This window comes from Meriones unguiculatus, chromosome 3 (assembly GCF_030254825.1).
Source record: "Meriones unguiculatus strain TT.TT164.6M chromosome 3, Bangor_MerUng_6.1, whole genome shotgun sequence".
Classification (NCBI taxonomy): Eukaryota; Metazoa; Chordata; class Mammalia; order Rodentia; family Muridae; genus Meriones; species Meriones unguiculatus.
Genome location: NC_083351.1, coordinates 120,682,661 through 120,698,249, shown reverse-complemented (window position 1 = coordinate 120,698,249; position 15,589 = coordinate 120,682,661). Strand labels below are relative to the sequence as shown.

The window sequence follows — 15,589 nt, the reverse complement described above, 5'->3', positions numbered from 1 at the left end:
TCTCTCTCTCTCTCTGTGTGTGTGTCTCTGTCTCTCTCTCTTCCTTGTAAATAAGCACAAGTGCCTGCTATGGCTTAAGAGGGAAGTGAAGATGCTTGGTAATTATAGTTTGACACTTCACATCAGCTCTCCTTAGCTTTATGCAGTTTATGTGGCTACAAATGGTATTATATTGGCTGCATGTTTTGTGTGCAAATTGTCATTTTTTTTTAGGCATTACATTTAGAAAAACAATTGACAAAGTGACAACATATGTCATGGTGTGTCTCTTGGAAGCCTTTGGTGCAAAAACTGTGTAGTCATCTTTTTTATCTTCCACAGATACAGGGAAGCCTTGCACTTGTGCTTGCTCAGTAGATACTTTACTGAATTGCACTAGCAAGAAAGGCTTTTTGTCCCATTTGGCAGAACTAATGTTTCTTTTTAAGTTAGTAAGATAAGACTGATTTCTGTAGCTTCAAGTAGACCCATTTTTGTGTATCTTTTTAATAATGCCAGCTTAAAATACATCAGAGACCAAAATGAAAAGCATATGTCAGTCATTCTGTGGGCTGTACCCACCCTCCAGTTTCTGATGAATAAGAATGATTCCTTCATTCTATTGAATTCTAGGGAAGCATTATTAAAGAAAAAAATATGCCTTTCATGAAACCATCTCCCAATAAAGAATCTTTAGCCAGATGAAAAGTGATTGAAGCAAAGATTCAAGTTCCAAGTCCTCAGTTATCTTGACTGTATTGGTGGTTTTATAAAGGCTGTCTTTGGATGTTTCATGAGTAAATGTTAAAGTTAGTGTAGCTTTGGTAGATTATGTGACTGAGATAGTCGTAAAGGATGATGGTAAGGTTTAGGACTTTTTGCACACATTAAAATTTCATACATGGATTTTTTTTTAATTTGATGCCCAATGTCTTGTCCCTATAATGTACAGATGTGTCTTAGTTTATTCCCTTGAAATTGGAGACAGAGAGGCACAAAAAGACTTACTTGAGGCTGTGCTGCAGAGTACTCATCGACCCAGATTTAGTCCTTAGAAGATGCCCACAATCCCAGCACTTAGAAGCTTGAAGTAGGAGGGTTCTGAGGATTCAAGAAGGATTCAAGGCCATCCTTCTGTATAGCAAATTCCAAGTTAGATTTAGGTATATAGCAAATAATAATAAATTTAAATTTGGATTTAAAATAACAAATAAATGAATAAATAAATAAATAAATAAATAAATAAATAAATAAATGCAGCTGGGGAGGTGGCTTAGTGTGTAAAATAGTTTATAAGCATCAAGACCTGAGTTTAGGTCCCCAGCACCCTTGTGAAAGCTGGGTGGGGTAGCATATTCCTGTAACCCAGGTGATGGTTGAGAGACAGGCAGATCCCTGGGATGTGCTAGCCAGATGGTCTAGCCAAAATAATGACCTCTATGTCCTATGAGAACTGTCTGAAAATGAGGAGCGTGACAGAGGAGGACACCTGAATTGACCTTGGACATTCACATAGGCACATACGTGTGAGTGCACTCACTCACACACATACACACACACACGAGAAAAATAAGAGTTTTGCACTTTTAATTCATTTAACTGTCCCTGAGGTTAGCTATATTTATTATCTTCATTTTACAGGTGAGGAAACAGGCAGAATAAAATAGCCCCAAGTCACACAGTGAATGAGTGGTAGAACAGGATCTAGACATTCTGGATCCAGAGACTTAGGAAGTATAGTATATTGCTCCTGGCAGGCAGTAAACTGCCTTAGGACTTTGTGAGATGGAATTTGGGATGAGAAAATTGTTCTTATTTGTTGTAGGATAAACATAATGTTTTTATGAATTTTCATAGAGTTAAATATATTGAATTTTTTTCCCCAGCATGCAATGATGTTACCTGTTCTGACTCATCACATCCGATATCATCAGTGCTTAATGCACTTGGACAAGTTGATAGGATATACTTTCCAAGACCGGTGTCTACTACAGGTAAGAATTGCTATGTCACAGAACATTTCTGAAGTCACACAGTAAGGCTGGAAGAGTTCGTGCCGCAGATTATAAATGTTATACTGGGTTCTTTTTGGAGATGACAAAGATTTTTTTTGAGATACAACCAACCTTCTCCTGTTCCCTGCTCTGTGCCTTGGCTGCCTTCAAGTCCTTCCCCTCATTTTATTTGAGGCTGTTCCTACAAAAGTACACTAATGCTGCAGCCTGTCTGTCAACAGTCAGTGTTTTCAGAATTCCCTTGTTTATGGCTCTTCTTTCTACAATCCCAGGTTCTAATCCTCCCCTGAAAGGGATGGGGTGTTAGGGTTGTTTTCGAAAGAGCTTGTAGCACAGGTCTGCAGGTTTGATTCTGAAGGAGCTAAGTTCCCTTAAATGTTTCATTTGGAGTATTATAAGGTGATGCCTCTGTGTTGAGTTTTTAAACTACACTTGTTTCATTGAAACCGTAGCTGGCCATGACTCATCCAAGTCATCACTTAAATTTTGGAATGAATCCTGATCATGCCAGGAATTCTTTGTCTAACTGTGGAATCCGTCAGCCCAAATATGGAGACAGAAAAGTTCATCACATGCACATGCGGAAAAAAGGTTTGTTTGGGTGACTGTAAGATACTGCCGTCCCTTTGTCTTCCCTGTGCTGCTTCCTAAGGTCCAGATTCTGCCTTTCTCAGGCTGGTTCCCTGGTGGCTCTGTAATCCCTCTCTTTCCTGAATCTTATGCATACTGAGTGACATTCACTTTGGGTGGAGCTTTTTGTTTGTTTGTCTTTTGAGACAGGGTTTATGTAGTCCTGGCTGTCCTGGAACTCACTCTGTGGACCAGGCTGGTCTCGAACTCACAAAGATTTTCCTGCCTCTGCCTCCCTGAGTACTGGGATTAAAGGTGTGTGCCAACACTGCCTGGCTTATGTAGAGCTTTATAATAAAGACAGGCACATATTTTAGAAAATGTTTGTTCTTCAATTCAGTACTTGAATGCAGGTATTAAACCTTTTAATGTCAAGCTGGGGTGAGAAAAATTCCTTTCTGTATATCATTTGATGTTCTAAAATTATTCTTACATTATTTATTTGTATCTTTGTGTTTTTTTAAATAGGAATTAATACTCTAATAAATATTATGTCACGCCTCGGCCAAGATGATCCAACTCCTTCAAGGTAAGTTCTTAAGGAGGAGATTTATAAGAAGTTTTGTTCGCATTCTGTAATTTACTCACCTCAAGTGTACACTTTAGATGGTTGGAGCGTACATTCATAAAGTTCTTCATCTGAGGCTGTCTACTTTCAGGACCTTTCATCGTGCCAAAACAAATACCCTATGCCCACGAGTAGTCCCGGGATCCCTCAGCCTCCCCAGCCCTAAACAGCCATCGCTCTTAGCTAATGTCTTTCTGAACAGTTTGAGTGAGCAGCAGCGCGCTCTTCCTCTGTGGCTTTCTCCCCTTGATCTTGTTCCTCATTTCTTCTCTTCCTAAATAATATCCCATGGTGTGAAACCTAACACGTTTTGTTTATTTATTTACTGGTTGATGGGCTCGTGGGCATGTGCTTTGACTTCTGACATTTATCCAGGAATGGAATTCTGGGTCATGTGGTAACCGTTTTATCTTTTAAGGTACTATTTTTTTGTTTATTGTTTTTGTTTTTCCCTCAGGTGGCTATAACATTTAATATTCATAACAGCAGGGTTAATGTGTTCCTGTGTCTCTTAAAAAACATTTAATTTAAAATTTTGCTGTGTGTGTAGTGTAGTGTGTGCACATACAGTGAGTGTGTTTGTACACTTGTGTGTGGACTTCCTCTCTTGGTTTCTGCCTTATTGCATTAAGACAAGCCATTGGTAGATTTTCCTTATTTCTTGATTTCACAAAAGATACCCTTATCGACATCATCTTTTTTGTTTGGCTTGGAGTCCTTGGAAGAGCCTGGGGGGAAGTAAGCTGGTCTCAGTGAGCTGCGCATCACATTGTGGCTTCAGTGGAAACTGTCCCTCCTCGGTTCTCGTGCTTGAATACATGGTCCCCAGCTGGTGGCACTCTTTGGAAAATTGTGGAGCCTTTAAGAAATGGCACTTTACTGGAGCAAATGGGATCCTCTGAGTAGGCCTTGAGGTTTTGTAGCCCACTTCCTGTCCATCAGTACTCCCTAGTGGCAGGTGCAATGCGAGCAGCTACTCTCTGCACCTCTTGGTGTGCCTTCCTCACCGGCATGTGCTGTATCTGTTCTTAAACTGTAAGCCATAGCAGACTCTTCTACGGTTGCTCCTTCCCAGGAAGCATGTGCTGCATACTCCTAAAAACTGAATAGAATCACATGTCTGGTTGGTCGTGAGACACTGGCAGGAGGATTAGTTTGTATGTGAAGTAGAGTGGACTGTATTCTGAAGACCAGTTGAGTGTATTGCTTGAGGGAAACTTCCTTTTTATAATGGGAGGTGGGAATGTTTAATGGTGTTGGCTGTCACTCCCTGTATCTAGGCTCACATATACAGATAAAGCAGTTGCTTAAAAGCTGCCTTCCTCCACAGCTTCCTTTTCTGTCCTTCATACAGCTTGATGATTCGTTATTTGAAATACTTGGCACCAGAAACATTTAAGAACATTTCAGAGTTTGAATTTTTTAAACACTTTGGAATACTGTATTGACTTTATCACTTTTGAGTAGCTCTAATCCAAAAGTCTAAGTGTTCCAAAATTCAAAAAATTTTAAGAGTACTGATATGATTGCTTGAAATGTTTTATGTTCTAGTTTTACCTCTGTTATTGTGATTCAAATAATACTAAAATAAAGACAGTCTGACCAAAAGGAATTTAGTGGAGGACTAGTTACAGTCCATTATTGAAGGAAGTCAGGGCAGCATCTGGGAGGACCTTGAAGTAGAAACCACATACAGGTTCATGTTTAATTAGCTTTCTCACACAGTTCAGAACCACCTGCCCAGGAACACTGCTGCCTGTGGTGGGCTGGACCCTCTTAGACGTTCCTTCCTAGACAAGATCACTGGCGCGTCTGATCTGGGCAGTTCCTCAGCTGAGACTTCCTTCTTAGGTTTAGTCTTGGCTATGTCACGATGACAGTTCAAGCTAACTAGGACCATTGAGATAGGGAACAGTCTTATTGTTGGATTTGTAGTTTAGAGGGGATTTGCCTGTGTGCCAGTTTTTCTTTTCAATTGGCCTGTCTCAGATTTCTTCTTAGCTTCAAACCCTCCCCCCCCCTTTTTTTTCTCTTCAATTAAGAAGTACAAAGAAAAGCTGCATGGTGGTGGCTCAAGCTCTTAATTCCAGCACTCAGGAGGCAGAGGCAGGCAGATTTCTTGAGTCCAAGGCCAGCCTGATCTGCAGAGCTAGTTCCAGCAGAGCCAAGACTACACAAAGAAACCCTGTCTTGAAAAACAAAAAGCAACAATGACAAACAAACCGATAACACCAGTACAAGAAGAAGCAGTGCTGTGGCATTCTTTCATAGTCTGAGATTACAGAAGAACCACTTCAACAGTCATCATACCCTGGGGCTTACACCAGCCCTGCTTTTGTTTTTACCTTTCATATCAGGGAATCCAGATGACCAGTTCTTTACACTTTTATTACATTTTCATTTAAGGGAGCAGGGCACACATACTGTGGTGTGTGTCTGTGTCTGTGTCCGTGTATCTGTGTGTGTGTAGGTCAGAGGACAGCTAGCAGGGAATGTGTTCTTCCCATCCAGCACATGGATCCAGGGGTCCAACTCAGATCATCAAGCTTGCCAGCCAGGGCTTTTACTTGTTGAGCCATCCCACTGGCCTGAGATGACCAGTTATGGGTTTGTTTGTAATTTTTATTTTATATGTATGAGTGTGTTGCCAAAAAGTGTGTCTACCGTGTATGTGGCTGGTCCTGGTGGAGGCCAGAAGAGTGTCAGGTCTTTTGCAATTAGAGTTATAGAAAGTTAGTTATGAGCCATCCTGTGGGTGCAGAAATCGAACCCAGGTCCTCTGAAAGAGCATCCAGTGCTGTTGGTCACTAGGCCATCTCTCTAGCTCCTCAAGACTAGTTCTTAGTAGAGGAACCCTGCACAGTTCCCTGACAAAGCACATCACAGGTGACAGTACAGCATCTACCCCCCACAACACTGTTGTATATCTTTTGATGGCGATCATTGCTCAAGTCGCAGCGCACCCTCCTCCTCTTCCTCTTCTATTCAAAGAGATAGTCTTTGTGGGGATGTGGCTGTCTGGTAGTGCATGCCCGGCATTCATAACACTCCGGATTCCACTTCCAGAGAGTGTTAGGAGTATGAGTTTGAATGTGTGTGACTGTAAATCGGAATGGAAGGAGAGAGGCCTGAAGGGGAGAGGTGGGAGTAGCTTGGCAGACAGAAAGAAATCTCAAGAGTTATGTCATTTCTGGGCTTGCCATTTTGAAGCTGCAGAGTAGACAGCAGCTAAGATCTAAAACTTGAGGCAGCAAAAGTAGTTAGTTAGCTGACTGCCACAGCAACCCGGAGGGAGTGGACGGAATGCTATCATGCTACCATTGACAGAGAACAAATAGCTTCTTATTCTTTGACTTCTGCTGTGAGTATGTGGTTTTTGTGGATGTGGAGTTGACCTCACGTGTCTGAAATGAAAGAGCCCCCTGGCCTCGCTGCAGGGTCTGCTGTGTGGCTGCTGCTCTTGTGCCTGCAGCCGTGTGGCCACAGAAGCCGGGCTTAAGAAGCTTCGTGCAAATTTAATTCAGCAGACTTTTATCCAGAGACTTGTAGTTTGAGGCAGTTTGTAGGCATTTTAGGGGATCCAAAGCCAACTACCACAAAACCCCCACTCATCGGGGAGACTTGATTGCCTAGGGTTGGATGAGGATCCTAGAAACCTGAATTATATAGGAGAGACTCTGATAAGTGCTTTAGTGGAGATCAAAAGTGAAGTGTGCAAACTGCCACGGGGCTCAGGATAGATCAGGCATTTGTTTCGGGATTATAGGTCAGTTTTGTACTGTGCACTTGAATAATTGAGTTGACTTTTAACTGTTTACCCTGTTCTTTGTTTGTTTCTTAGTTGCTGTTATAAATGGGATGCAGTTGTCTTTGCTTTTTGGAAGCGTTTGCTTATCTTTGAAGCAGTCTTCCCAGGAGTCTTAAGAATTGCTGGTTAGATCTCAAGCAAGAGGTTGTGTAGAGAATGTTTCTAATACTGATCGAGGGGAGAAGAAGGAAGGCACCCAAGCCAGAACTTTGGTCCACTAAGTCAGAACTTTCCTTCTGGTCCCCTGGACCCTCTGCCTACCCTGCAGTACAGTTATGATTGGCCGGCCACATTCTGCCTGTTTGCCCTGGAGCTGCTGTTGTATTAGACGTCTTAATAACCCTGAGCCTCGGTTTAAGATCTTAGCAGTTGTCTGTTCTGAAGCTTTCACCAACTGAGCAAAGGCGAAGCCACCTCCTGGCAATCACAACTCATGTGACCAGGCCCTGGACTATGTTTACAGGCATGTCTTCTTCATGTGGAGAGCCACAGGCTCTCTGAGTCGTCAGGCATTCTTTCTTCCTCACATGCTGGTTGTCATTTTACTTCTGGAATGCCCAGATGGCCTCATGAAATCCTGCTGGTGTTTCTTCCATGATACATGTATTGTTCTTTTGAGTATTATGATCATGCTGCAGAGCTAATATTCTTTATTAGACAGTGAGGGTTTTGAAGGTTCATGGTCTTGCTCTTTTTCCCTCTTTTCATCTTGTAGCCAGTTCTTTTCACAGAGAAGATTCTTCAGTAAGTAAGTATTAAAGCAAAGAATTACTGTTCACAATAAATAATATTTGTGTGTGTGGTATGTGTGTGTACATCTGTGTACAGATGCACATGCCTCTGTGTGTGTGTGTGTGTGTGTGTGTGTGTGTGTGTGTGTAAGCCAAAGGTCAGAGTCTACCTCTGTTACTCTCTACCCAGCATTGTTCACATGATGGGGACAAATCCTGTGGGCCTGAGATCTGATGAGGCTGTGGCGTCTTCTCTCCTTTCCTCAAATCCAGGTACTTACAGTGAGAGAAGTTCCTAAGGATGGTAGGAGTTTCCCTTGACCTTTAAGGTCCCTATAGATCTGCCTAATAAGTCACTGCTTGAGACTCTGTGAAAATATTGTGTGTAAATTCTTGGATTTGGCTCACGCCAAAACAGTTTTGTATGGAATAAATGGCACCCTAGACTGTGCTGGTGTAGGAAGATTATGTATTTTATGAGGCACATTGAATTCCTTAGACAAATTTTGAGGTATGATTGTGACAGTTGGTCTTAATTACATAATGCCTCTGTCAATTCAGTTCTCAAAATGAGACTGTTCACTGCTCTGCAAACATCTTACCCTGGATCTTGTTTTATTGGTGAAGAAGCTTGTTAAAGCATAAATAGTGGAAGGGACAGAAGGCTTGCTGTTGCTGTGAGCTTACTTACCCTGTGTCTTTGTTGCTTGTTAAACTGCTGTGACAAAACACCATGAGCAAGGCAACTTATAAAAGACAGTGTTTGATTTGAGGCTCTCAGTTCTAGAGGGTGAGGCCATGAAGGTTTTGGTGGGATCATGGCAGCAGGGTCATGGTGCTGGAACCGTAGAAGAAAGAACTCACTAAGAATAGTGAGTATGTATAGGCTTCAGAAACCTTAAAGTCCACCCTCAGTGACACATGTCCTCCAATAAGCCACGCCTCCTAGTACTTCCCAAATAGTTCCACCAGCTGGGGATCAAGTGTTCAAATTTATGAGCCTAGGGGGGCCATTCTCATTCAAACCACCACACTCTGTCCATTTTCTAGAAAAACTGTTGGATTAGGAGTTGACCAGCATAATAGTATCTAGAATGGAATTCAGTGCCCATTTTTGGTTTATGTAAATATAAACCATCAACTGAGGTTTTCAGGATGACTTTGTTATAGATGTTGCTTTATCATATAGATAAAGTATAATCTGTGTACTGGGGAGAGGATTAATCATGGTGATGAGGGGCATCATCAGGCCAGATTTCATAGAATTTCCTGAACCCTTGAGGGAAGAGGAGTGGAAAGTTCTAGGGAGGGAGAAAGCCTGGCTTAAAGAGGGGCAGTAACTGGACTGTTCCATGCAGTACTCCTTTTAGAGATCTAGCAGTTTGGAACAGGATGCCAACACACAGGTGGGTGAGGATAGCAGCAGGTAGTGAGGTAGCAAATGGGTTAGGCCTGTTTTAAAGGACTAGACAGTAAGTTGAGTGAGGAGGTAAGATGCTGTCTCGGGACCTCTTCTAGAATGCATTCTCCTTTCTCTGATTCTCCCAATAGCAGCATGGAAATTGTGTGACAGCACCCTGACTTCTCTGGAAGCTTTTTAGTTTTGTTTCTAGGGAAAAAGCTTTAGGCTTGGAAGTTGGAGCCATGTAGTACGGTGGGATGAAACCTGTTCTCTTTTCTCTTAGTCCCTTTTCTATTGCTATGGAGAGACACCATGACTAAAGCAATTCTTACGAAAGAAAGCATTTAGTTGGGGGCTTGTCTACAGTTTTCAGAGTTTAGTTCATTGTCATTATGATGAGGAGCATGGTATCTTGCAGACAGGTGCTAGAACAGTAGCTAAGAGCTGCATCCTGATCATAGGCAGAGACAGAGAGACAGACAGACAGATGCTGGACCTGGCATGGACTTTTGAAACCTAAAGCCCCACCCCTTCTTTAACAAGGCCACACCTCCTAACCTTATAATCCTTTCAAATAGGGCCACTCCCTAAGCATTCAAATATACTATCCTTTCAAATAGGAGCCACCCTTATTCACCACCACACCTTCCTACTAGGTGGAACCTGGGTGAGGATAAGATTTCAGGATAAGAAAAAGATAGGGTAGTCATTGCTCTTGAGTATGAGAGGTAAGGCTATGAGGTATTGGATTACTCAGTGAACTAACAGTAAAGTTTCCCTTTTTGAAGAGATACGGAAGGAAAGTGTATATATATATACTGAGGTTTTTTTTTTTTAATAAAAGCTCTTAAAATTATATTTATCTAGTGTGTGTGTCCCTGTCATGTCACATACATGGAGATCTATGAACAGTTTGTCTAGAGTTATTCTTTCCTTTTACCATGTAGGCCCTGGGATTTATAATTATGTGATCAGGCTTCCTAGCAACAGCTTTACCTATTGAGTCGTTTCACTGACCCTAATAAATGATCTTTTAAATTTTCTTTGTAGGATTAATCACAACGAAAGGCTGGAGTTCCTGGGAGATGCTGTTGTGGAGTTTCTGACCAGGTAAGGAGGTCTCCTCGCCCCGTCCTAGTAATCACGTTTGATAGGTTACATACTTATTATGTTACTTCCTCTGTAATTAGCCAAGCAAGACATTGAAACACCGTGTATTTTCTCTTCTGGAAAGCTTAAAAGCCACATGTCTGTGGCTCTCAGCCTGACAACTGTTCTTGCTGCTGCTGTAATGAGTGAGATTACAAGATGAAAGGCTGGTGTCTCTGTCCTGTCAAGCATGTGTTAAAGTTGCTTACAGCCACAGGAGATGAGCTGGTCCTGGTCTAGATGCTTCAGAGCTTATATTCCATTTGAAAGGGAAAGGATGATATTTTAAAAATGTCATTTCATCTTCCAGGATTTGCCTTTGATCCTGTTCTGTCTTTCTAATCTTGAGGGAAGTAAAGCTTACAAGTAATTTTAATGACTAGGGGTTTGCATGTATAGTGTGTGTGTGCGTTTGTATGTGTTTCAACACATTTTATTGATGGTAGGCGCTGGAAAGTGTGTTTTGTCTTCCCATGTTTACAATCTTTTTCTTAAGGGAGGTGACACTTGCTTCCCTTGGAAGAATCTTGAACTATTTTTATTCTTTAGGTCAGTTGTTTTCCTAAGAAGGACATAAAGAGAAGGGGCCATTTCCTAATACTCCAAGACTTAAGTGAGCTTAAGTCAGCAGGTTTGATGAAATGGTGTGCCAAGGAGAGGGCAGCTGCAGTTGTGACCCAGCTTGGTTTTCTGTGTGGGCTTTTACCCTTGAGTTCCCCTCAGTCACCATTGCATAGAACCTGCCGTAGTGTCACTGCTCTGCTCCTGCCTGCTGTGCTTCCGGACACTTTATCACTGCATTGCTAGTCCAGGCTTCTTGGGATTGTCTTCAGGAGCCACCCGTAATCCTAGGCAGCGAAAATCATCTGTTTAAGGTCCTGAGTATGGACTTTCAGATTTTCAGGCTTTCACTTTGCTCTCACTAGTCACTAAAGTGTTACGGATTGTGTCTTTATCAGATTTCAAAGGAATCTTTTCATTGGCCTTTGCTTTTTGAGCTATGGTCTTAACTGTCTATCCCTGACAGGTGTAGAACCTGCCATGTACTTTGAACTTGTGGTGATTCTCTTGTCTTATCTCTCGAATGCTAAGGATTATGGATGTGAGTCCTAATGTCTGTCTCCAGAGAAATGTTTTAATGGGAATATATATGGACATATGAGTAAATGTTGCTTTTAGTGCGTTTGTGAATAATTCACTCTTTAGGTTACTTCAGTTCTACTAGTATCCTGCAGATGCGGTGTCACCTCTGTCTCTGCATTGAAGAGCCACAGACAGTTTTGTGATGCATATTTATATGCTCTATTGTTTTTTCCCCGCTGGCAGTGTCCACCTGTACTATCTGTTTCCCAGTTTGGAAGAAGGAGGCTTGGCAACCTATCGGACTGCCATCGTTCAGAATCAGCACCTCGCCATGCTTGCAAAGGTATTGTCAGACATCTGAAGTGACTGAGTAGAGTCTGGCACTGTCTTCTGGAGTCCACAGAAGTATGCAGCTGAAAGAATCATTCTTGAGAGTATATTGGGGAAACATATTAATAGAACAGACCATAGTGGGGTTTTTGTTTGCTTGCTTCTTTTGGTCTGTACCTTTGTGAATTTCACCAGCAGCTAATGAACTCCATAGTGAGGTAACCTGAGAACAGATGAGGAAGAAACTGACAGATGTACATGAGCAGGCTAAACATTTGGGGGGAAAGTAACATGGGAGCAAAGCAAAAGCAAATGAAATATTTTGTATAATTTGTATAATATTTCTGTATTACATTTGTTTATTAATTTATGTGAACAGACAGAATTATAGATCTGAACAGAATACTTCAGACAGTTCCCATCCAAAAGGGAAACTTTTTAGACCTTTGAGAATCTCTAAGTCATGAGTCCCATTAATTAAGATTTTGGATTTAGGTGGTCTGCCTGCCTTCTTTACTTGGCTGAGTGGCTAACAGAACCTCTGCCTAACTCAGACTTCTGCTCGATTTTCTACCCTGGTCTGCTCTGCTGTTTCTGTTCACTGTGATGGCTTGTAGTGGTATCTCATAGCAATAGGAACGTGGATGCTTTGGCTGACCCCGTTAGGCTTCTGCCCATCTCTTTTTTATGTACAGGGTGGCAGTAAGTGAGCTGTTCTCTCCCCAAGCCTCAGCTCTCTTGTTTATAAGGTGGGAACCACATTGTTTCCACTACACATGAGAATTAAGTGAGATTAGAGTTCTCATGAGTCTGTTTAGAGTGGGTTTTGTGACCCTTGTTGATAGAAATCACAAAGATGGCAGTAAATTTACAGTAGCTAGATATTTTTAGTGTTAATCATTATTATAATGATAAATTTTCACATTTTATAGGCCTTTGAGTTTCTGCAACATCAGCAAGAATGATTTTAAGACCCTTGATGTCAGTGTCTACTGAAAAGCTTTCTTTTGCTTTTGCCTTAAGTGCTTTCTTTTCCAACCTCTTCGTTTTGATAGAAAAGTTGGAAAAGAGTAGTTTTGTGACTGGCTTGTTGATTTGATTATGTCAAGATATTAATAAAATTAAAAACAGAGCAAAATATTGCCTATGATTTTTGTGTTAGCAAGAAAGCAGTTTTACTTTGTGTAGTACCATCACAGTCACGATGATAGGCTATAAAATACTTTGAATGTAAATGAGACTACCTAATGAAAAACTGTAAGCAACTAGGTAAACTAACTTGATTTTAGCAGCCTTCCAGTGAGAGAAATCCACGTGCTATTTAAAACTGTTCTGGTGTTTTAGTTGGTTTTTCAAATACTTCCTGGTAGTTCATATTCATGATTGGAAATACATAGTATTCAAGAGCTGTCAGCCCATCCATCTTTGCTTTCCTTTCAGTTTGTGTCATAGTGAAATTGCTCAACTGTTCTTCAGACACAGCCATGACAGTGGGGGAAATATTTACCATGTGTCGGAAATTGCTGTAGCCTGAAACCAAGTCATTACATAACACATTGGCTGCTCCACAGAGCCATGAACAATGACTGACTGGCCAGTCTCTCCCTTTAGGGATTGCCTTAAAGTTTTATTTCAACAAATCCACCCTAGCACAGTTCTATGACTTGGAATTAAAGTGCTTAAAATACAGAGTCTACAACTATATCCTTTACTTTGATTTCTGGAGTTACTTATTTCTTATCATAATAGACAATTAAATATAAATCTTTGTAGGAGCAGACAAATGTAGGAGCACATGATAAATGATTATCTTCTAACAAAGTTCCTCAGACTGAAATTAGACGATTGGTCCCCCATCACCTGGCTTCCCTGTAGCATTTGTCTCAGAAGGCCATGGTGGTCCCACCTTTTTCTAGAGCAGTGGCCCTGCAACTATTGGGGAGTAAGGAGTTGGAGAACTCCTTACTGATGACTGCTGTGAAGCTTCACTGCTTCAGCCCTAGTGCTCACTCTCCTTTAAGAGGTCTACTGACGCCTACATAGAAAAACAAGGATAAGAGATGGGGGGAGTGTGAGCAGTCGGAAATCCTCAGCACCCCAGAATAGTTGTTCATAACATAAGAGTGCAGTTTGCAGTCTGCTCTCAACAAGGACTCCAGAGATAGCAAGCAATTGTATTTTCCCAGTGAGCCTGTGAAACAGATGAAGTTTACATATTTTAGTATAAACTCTGGCACTTTGGGATCAAGTGTTTTTTGTTTCTTAAGGAACTTTCTGCTGTTATATTTGTAGTAGTCAAAGCTGATTTGAATATATTTTCTACTCCAGATTCTTAGGCAGTGTTTCCAATATAAGTGGGTGTGGATGCTTAACGTAGAGAGTGAGACATAGAATCTGAATGTCTAATCCAAAGACGGGTGAAATTCCAACTGCGTTAGCTTGTTCACTGGCTTGTATCTTATTCCATATTATGTTTCATACTTTGTTTGGTAAGTATTTAAATTTTAACTTTATGGAAATGGAAACATTTATCACGTTTATGTAATATTTGTATTTTTATTAAAAATATCACTTCAGTCTCGGGAATTTTATAAGGAAACATTTATTTGTTTGGGTTTAACTCTGAAAGGTCTTATATTTAATTGTACATTCGGATATGAGTAGATGTGGAAATCAATGTAAAGGTCCAGGCTTGGTGGTAGAAGCCAGAGTCTGAATTAGAAGGTGAAGAGAGCTAAACCCCCCATGGCCATACAGTGAGACTCTGTCTTCCAAAAATAAAGGGAAGATAATGGTAAGGCTATAAAATGTAAACAACTGTAAAAGAAGTAGAAACTAATGGATTGGTAAGTCCTATTACTAATACTGGGTCAGACATTTTTTAAGACTACATCCATAAAGAAAATACTATTAAATCCAGATGCTATAAAACTTTTAAGATTAATCCATCAATTATGTGGCAAGACTTAGTGTGCCCAAGAGAGGTGGGTGTGAGAGTCTCTTAGAAGGGATTTGTGTACAAAACACAGAGCTCCTCGAATTGTCACCCAGCTAAATATTTGTAGCTGAAAGTATTTTTGAAGTCCTCACTTGTTCTGTGTAGTACAGATGTCATCTGTGTCCTGTTACTCTATATCAAAGAGGCAAGACTCTTGGTTAGACCCTTGGGTTAAGTTTGTGTCCTCCAGGTGAATCCAGACGTCCCTGTCCTTGTAGCAGCATCTTTTTCAGTACAGTCTCATACTTTGTTTGCACTTGGATCCAGTCGTTTCTGACCCCAAATCTGACTGTTGAAATTTGGGCACTACTTCAGCTGGTCAGGACTGAACCATGAGGATTTCTAGTGAATGGTAGACTAAGCTCCTGATAAACTGGCATAAGATCAGTGCGTTTTCCCATCACACCTTTCCCCATGAGATACAGGGTTATTTTGGCAAGCAGTCTCACTTTCTGTCATTTGGATTTTGTAGAAGCTTGAACTGGATCGATTTATGCTGTATGCCCACGGGCCAGACCTATGTAGAGAATCAGACCTCCGACATGCAATGGCCAATTGTTTTGAAGCATTGATAGGTAATTTCCCTCTAAAATCTTCCTTTTGCGTGTAATGAACTTGTTGGAGAGTGCATGAAAGTCGGTGTAGAAGCTGTCAGTAGAATCACTTGTTCCTGAAGCAAGCGAGCACCCACCACTTTGTGCTGTCATTATTTCAGTATCTCCGAGGGATCAGTTATGTTTCGTAGTTATTGAGTTCATGGTATCTGATGTCATGCTTAGTATTTTTTAATTGAAGTGAATTTATATGTAGATAACTTATTTTTTAGTTTTGATACACACACCCACACACACAGTGGGACCCAAGTTGCTAGTAAGATCACAGTGTGGCTTTTGAAT

The 15,589-nt window shown here is 41.1% G+C and overlaps 1 protein-coding gene across 3 annotated transcripts in view; it reads left to right on the top strand.

Annotated features, from left to right (window-relative positions):
• Positions 1-15,589, top strand: part of Drosha (drosha ribonuclease III) — a 106,141-nt gene that overhangs the window by 62,587 nt on the left and 27,965 nt on the right. For all 3 annotated transcript variants that reach the window (XM_021633730.2, XM_021633726.2, XM_021633729.2), the window contains exons 20-25: positions 1,866-1,973; positions 2,447-2,585; positions 3,093-3,153; positions 10,184-10,243; positions 11,609-11,708; positions 15,166-15,268. In XM_021633730.2, coding sequence (XP_021489405.1) covers positions 1,866-1,973; positions 2,447-2,585; positions 3,093-3,153; positions 10,184-10,243; positions 11,609-11,708; positions 15,166-15,268 — 571 coding nt within the window. The remainder of the gene's footprint in view (positions 1-1,865; positions 1,974-2,446; positions 2,586-3,092; positions 3,154-10,183; positions 10,244-11,608; positions 11,709-15,165; positions 15,269-15,589) is intronic.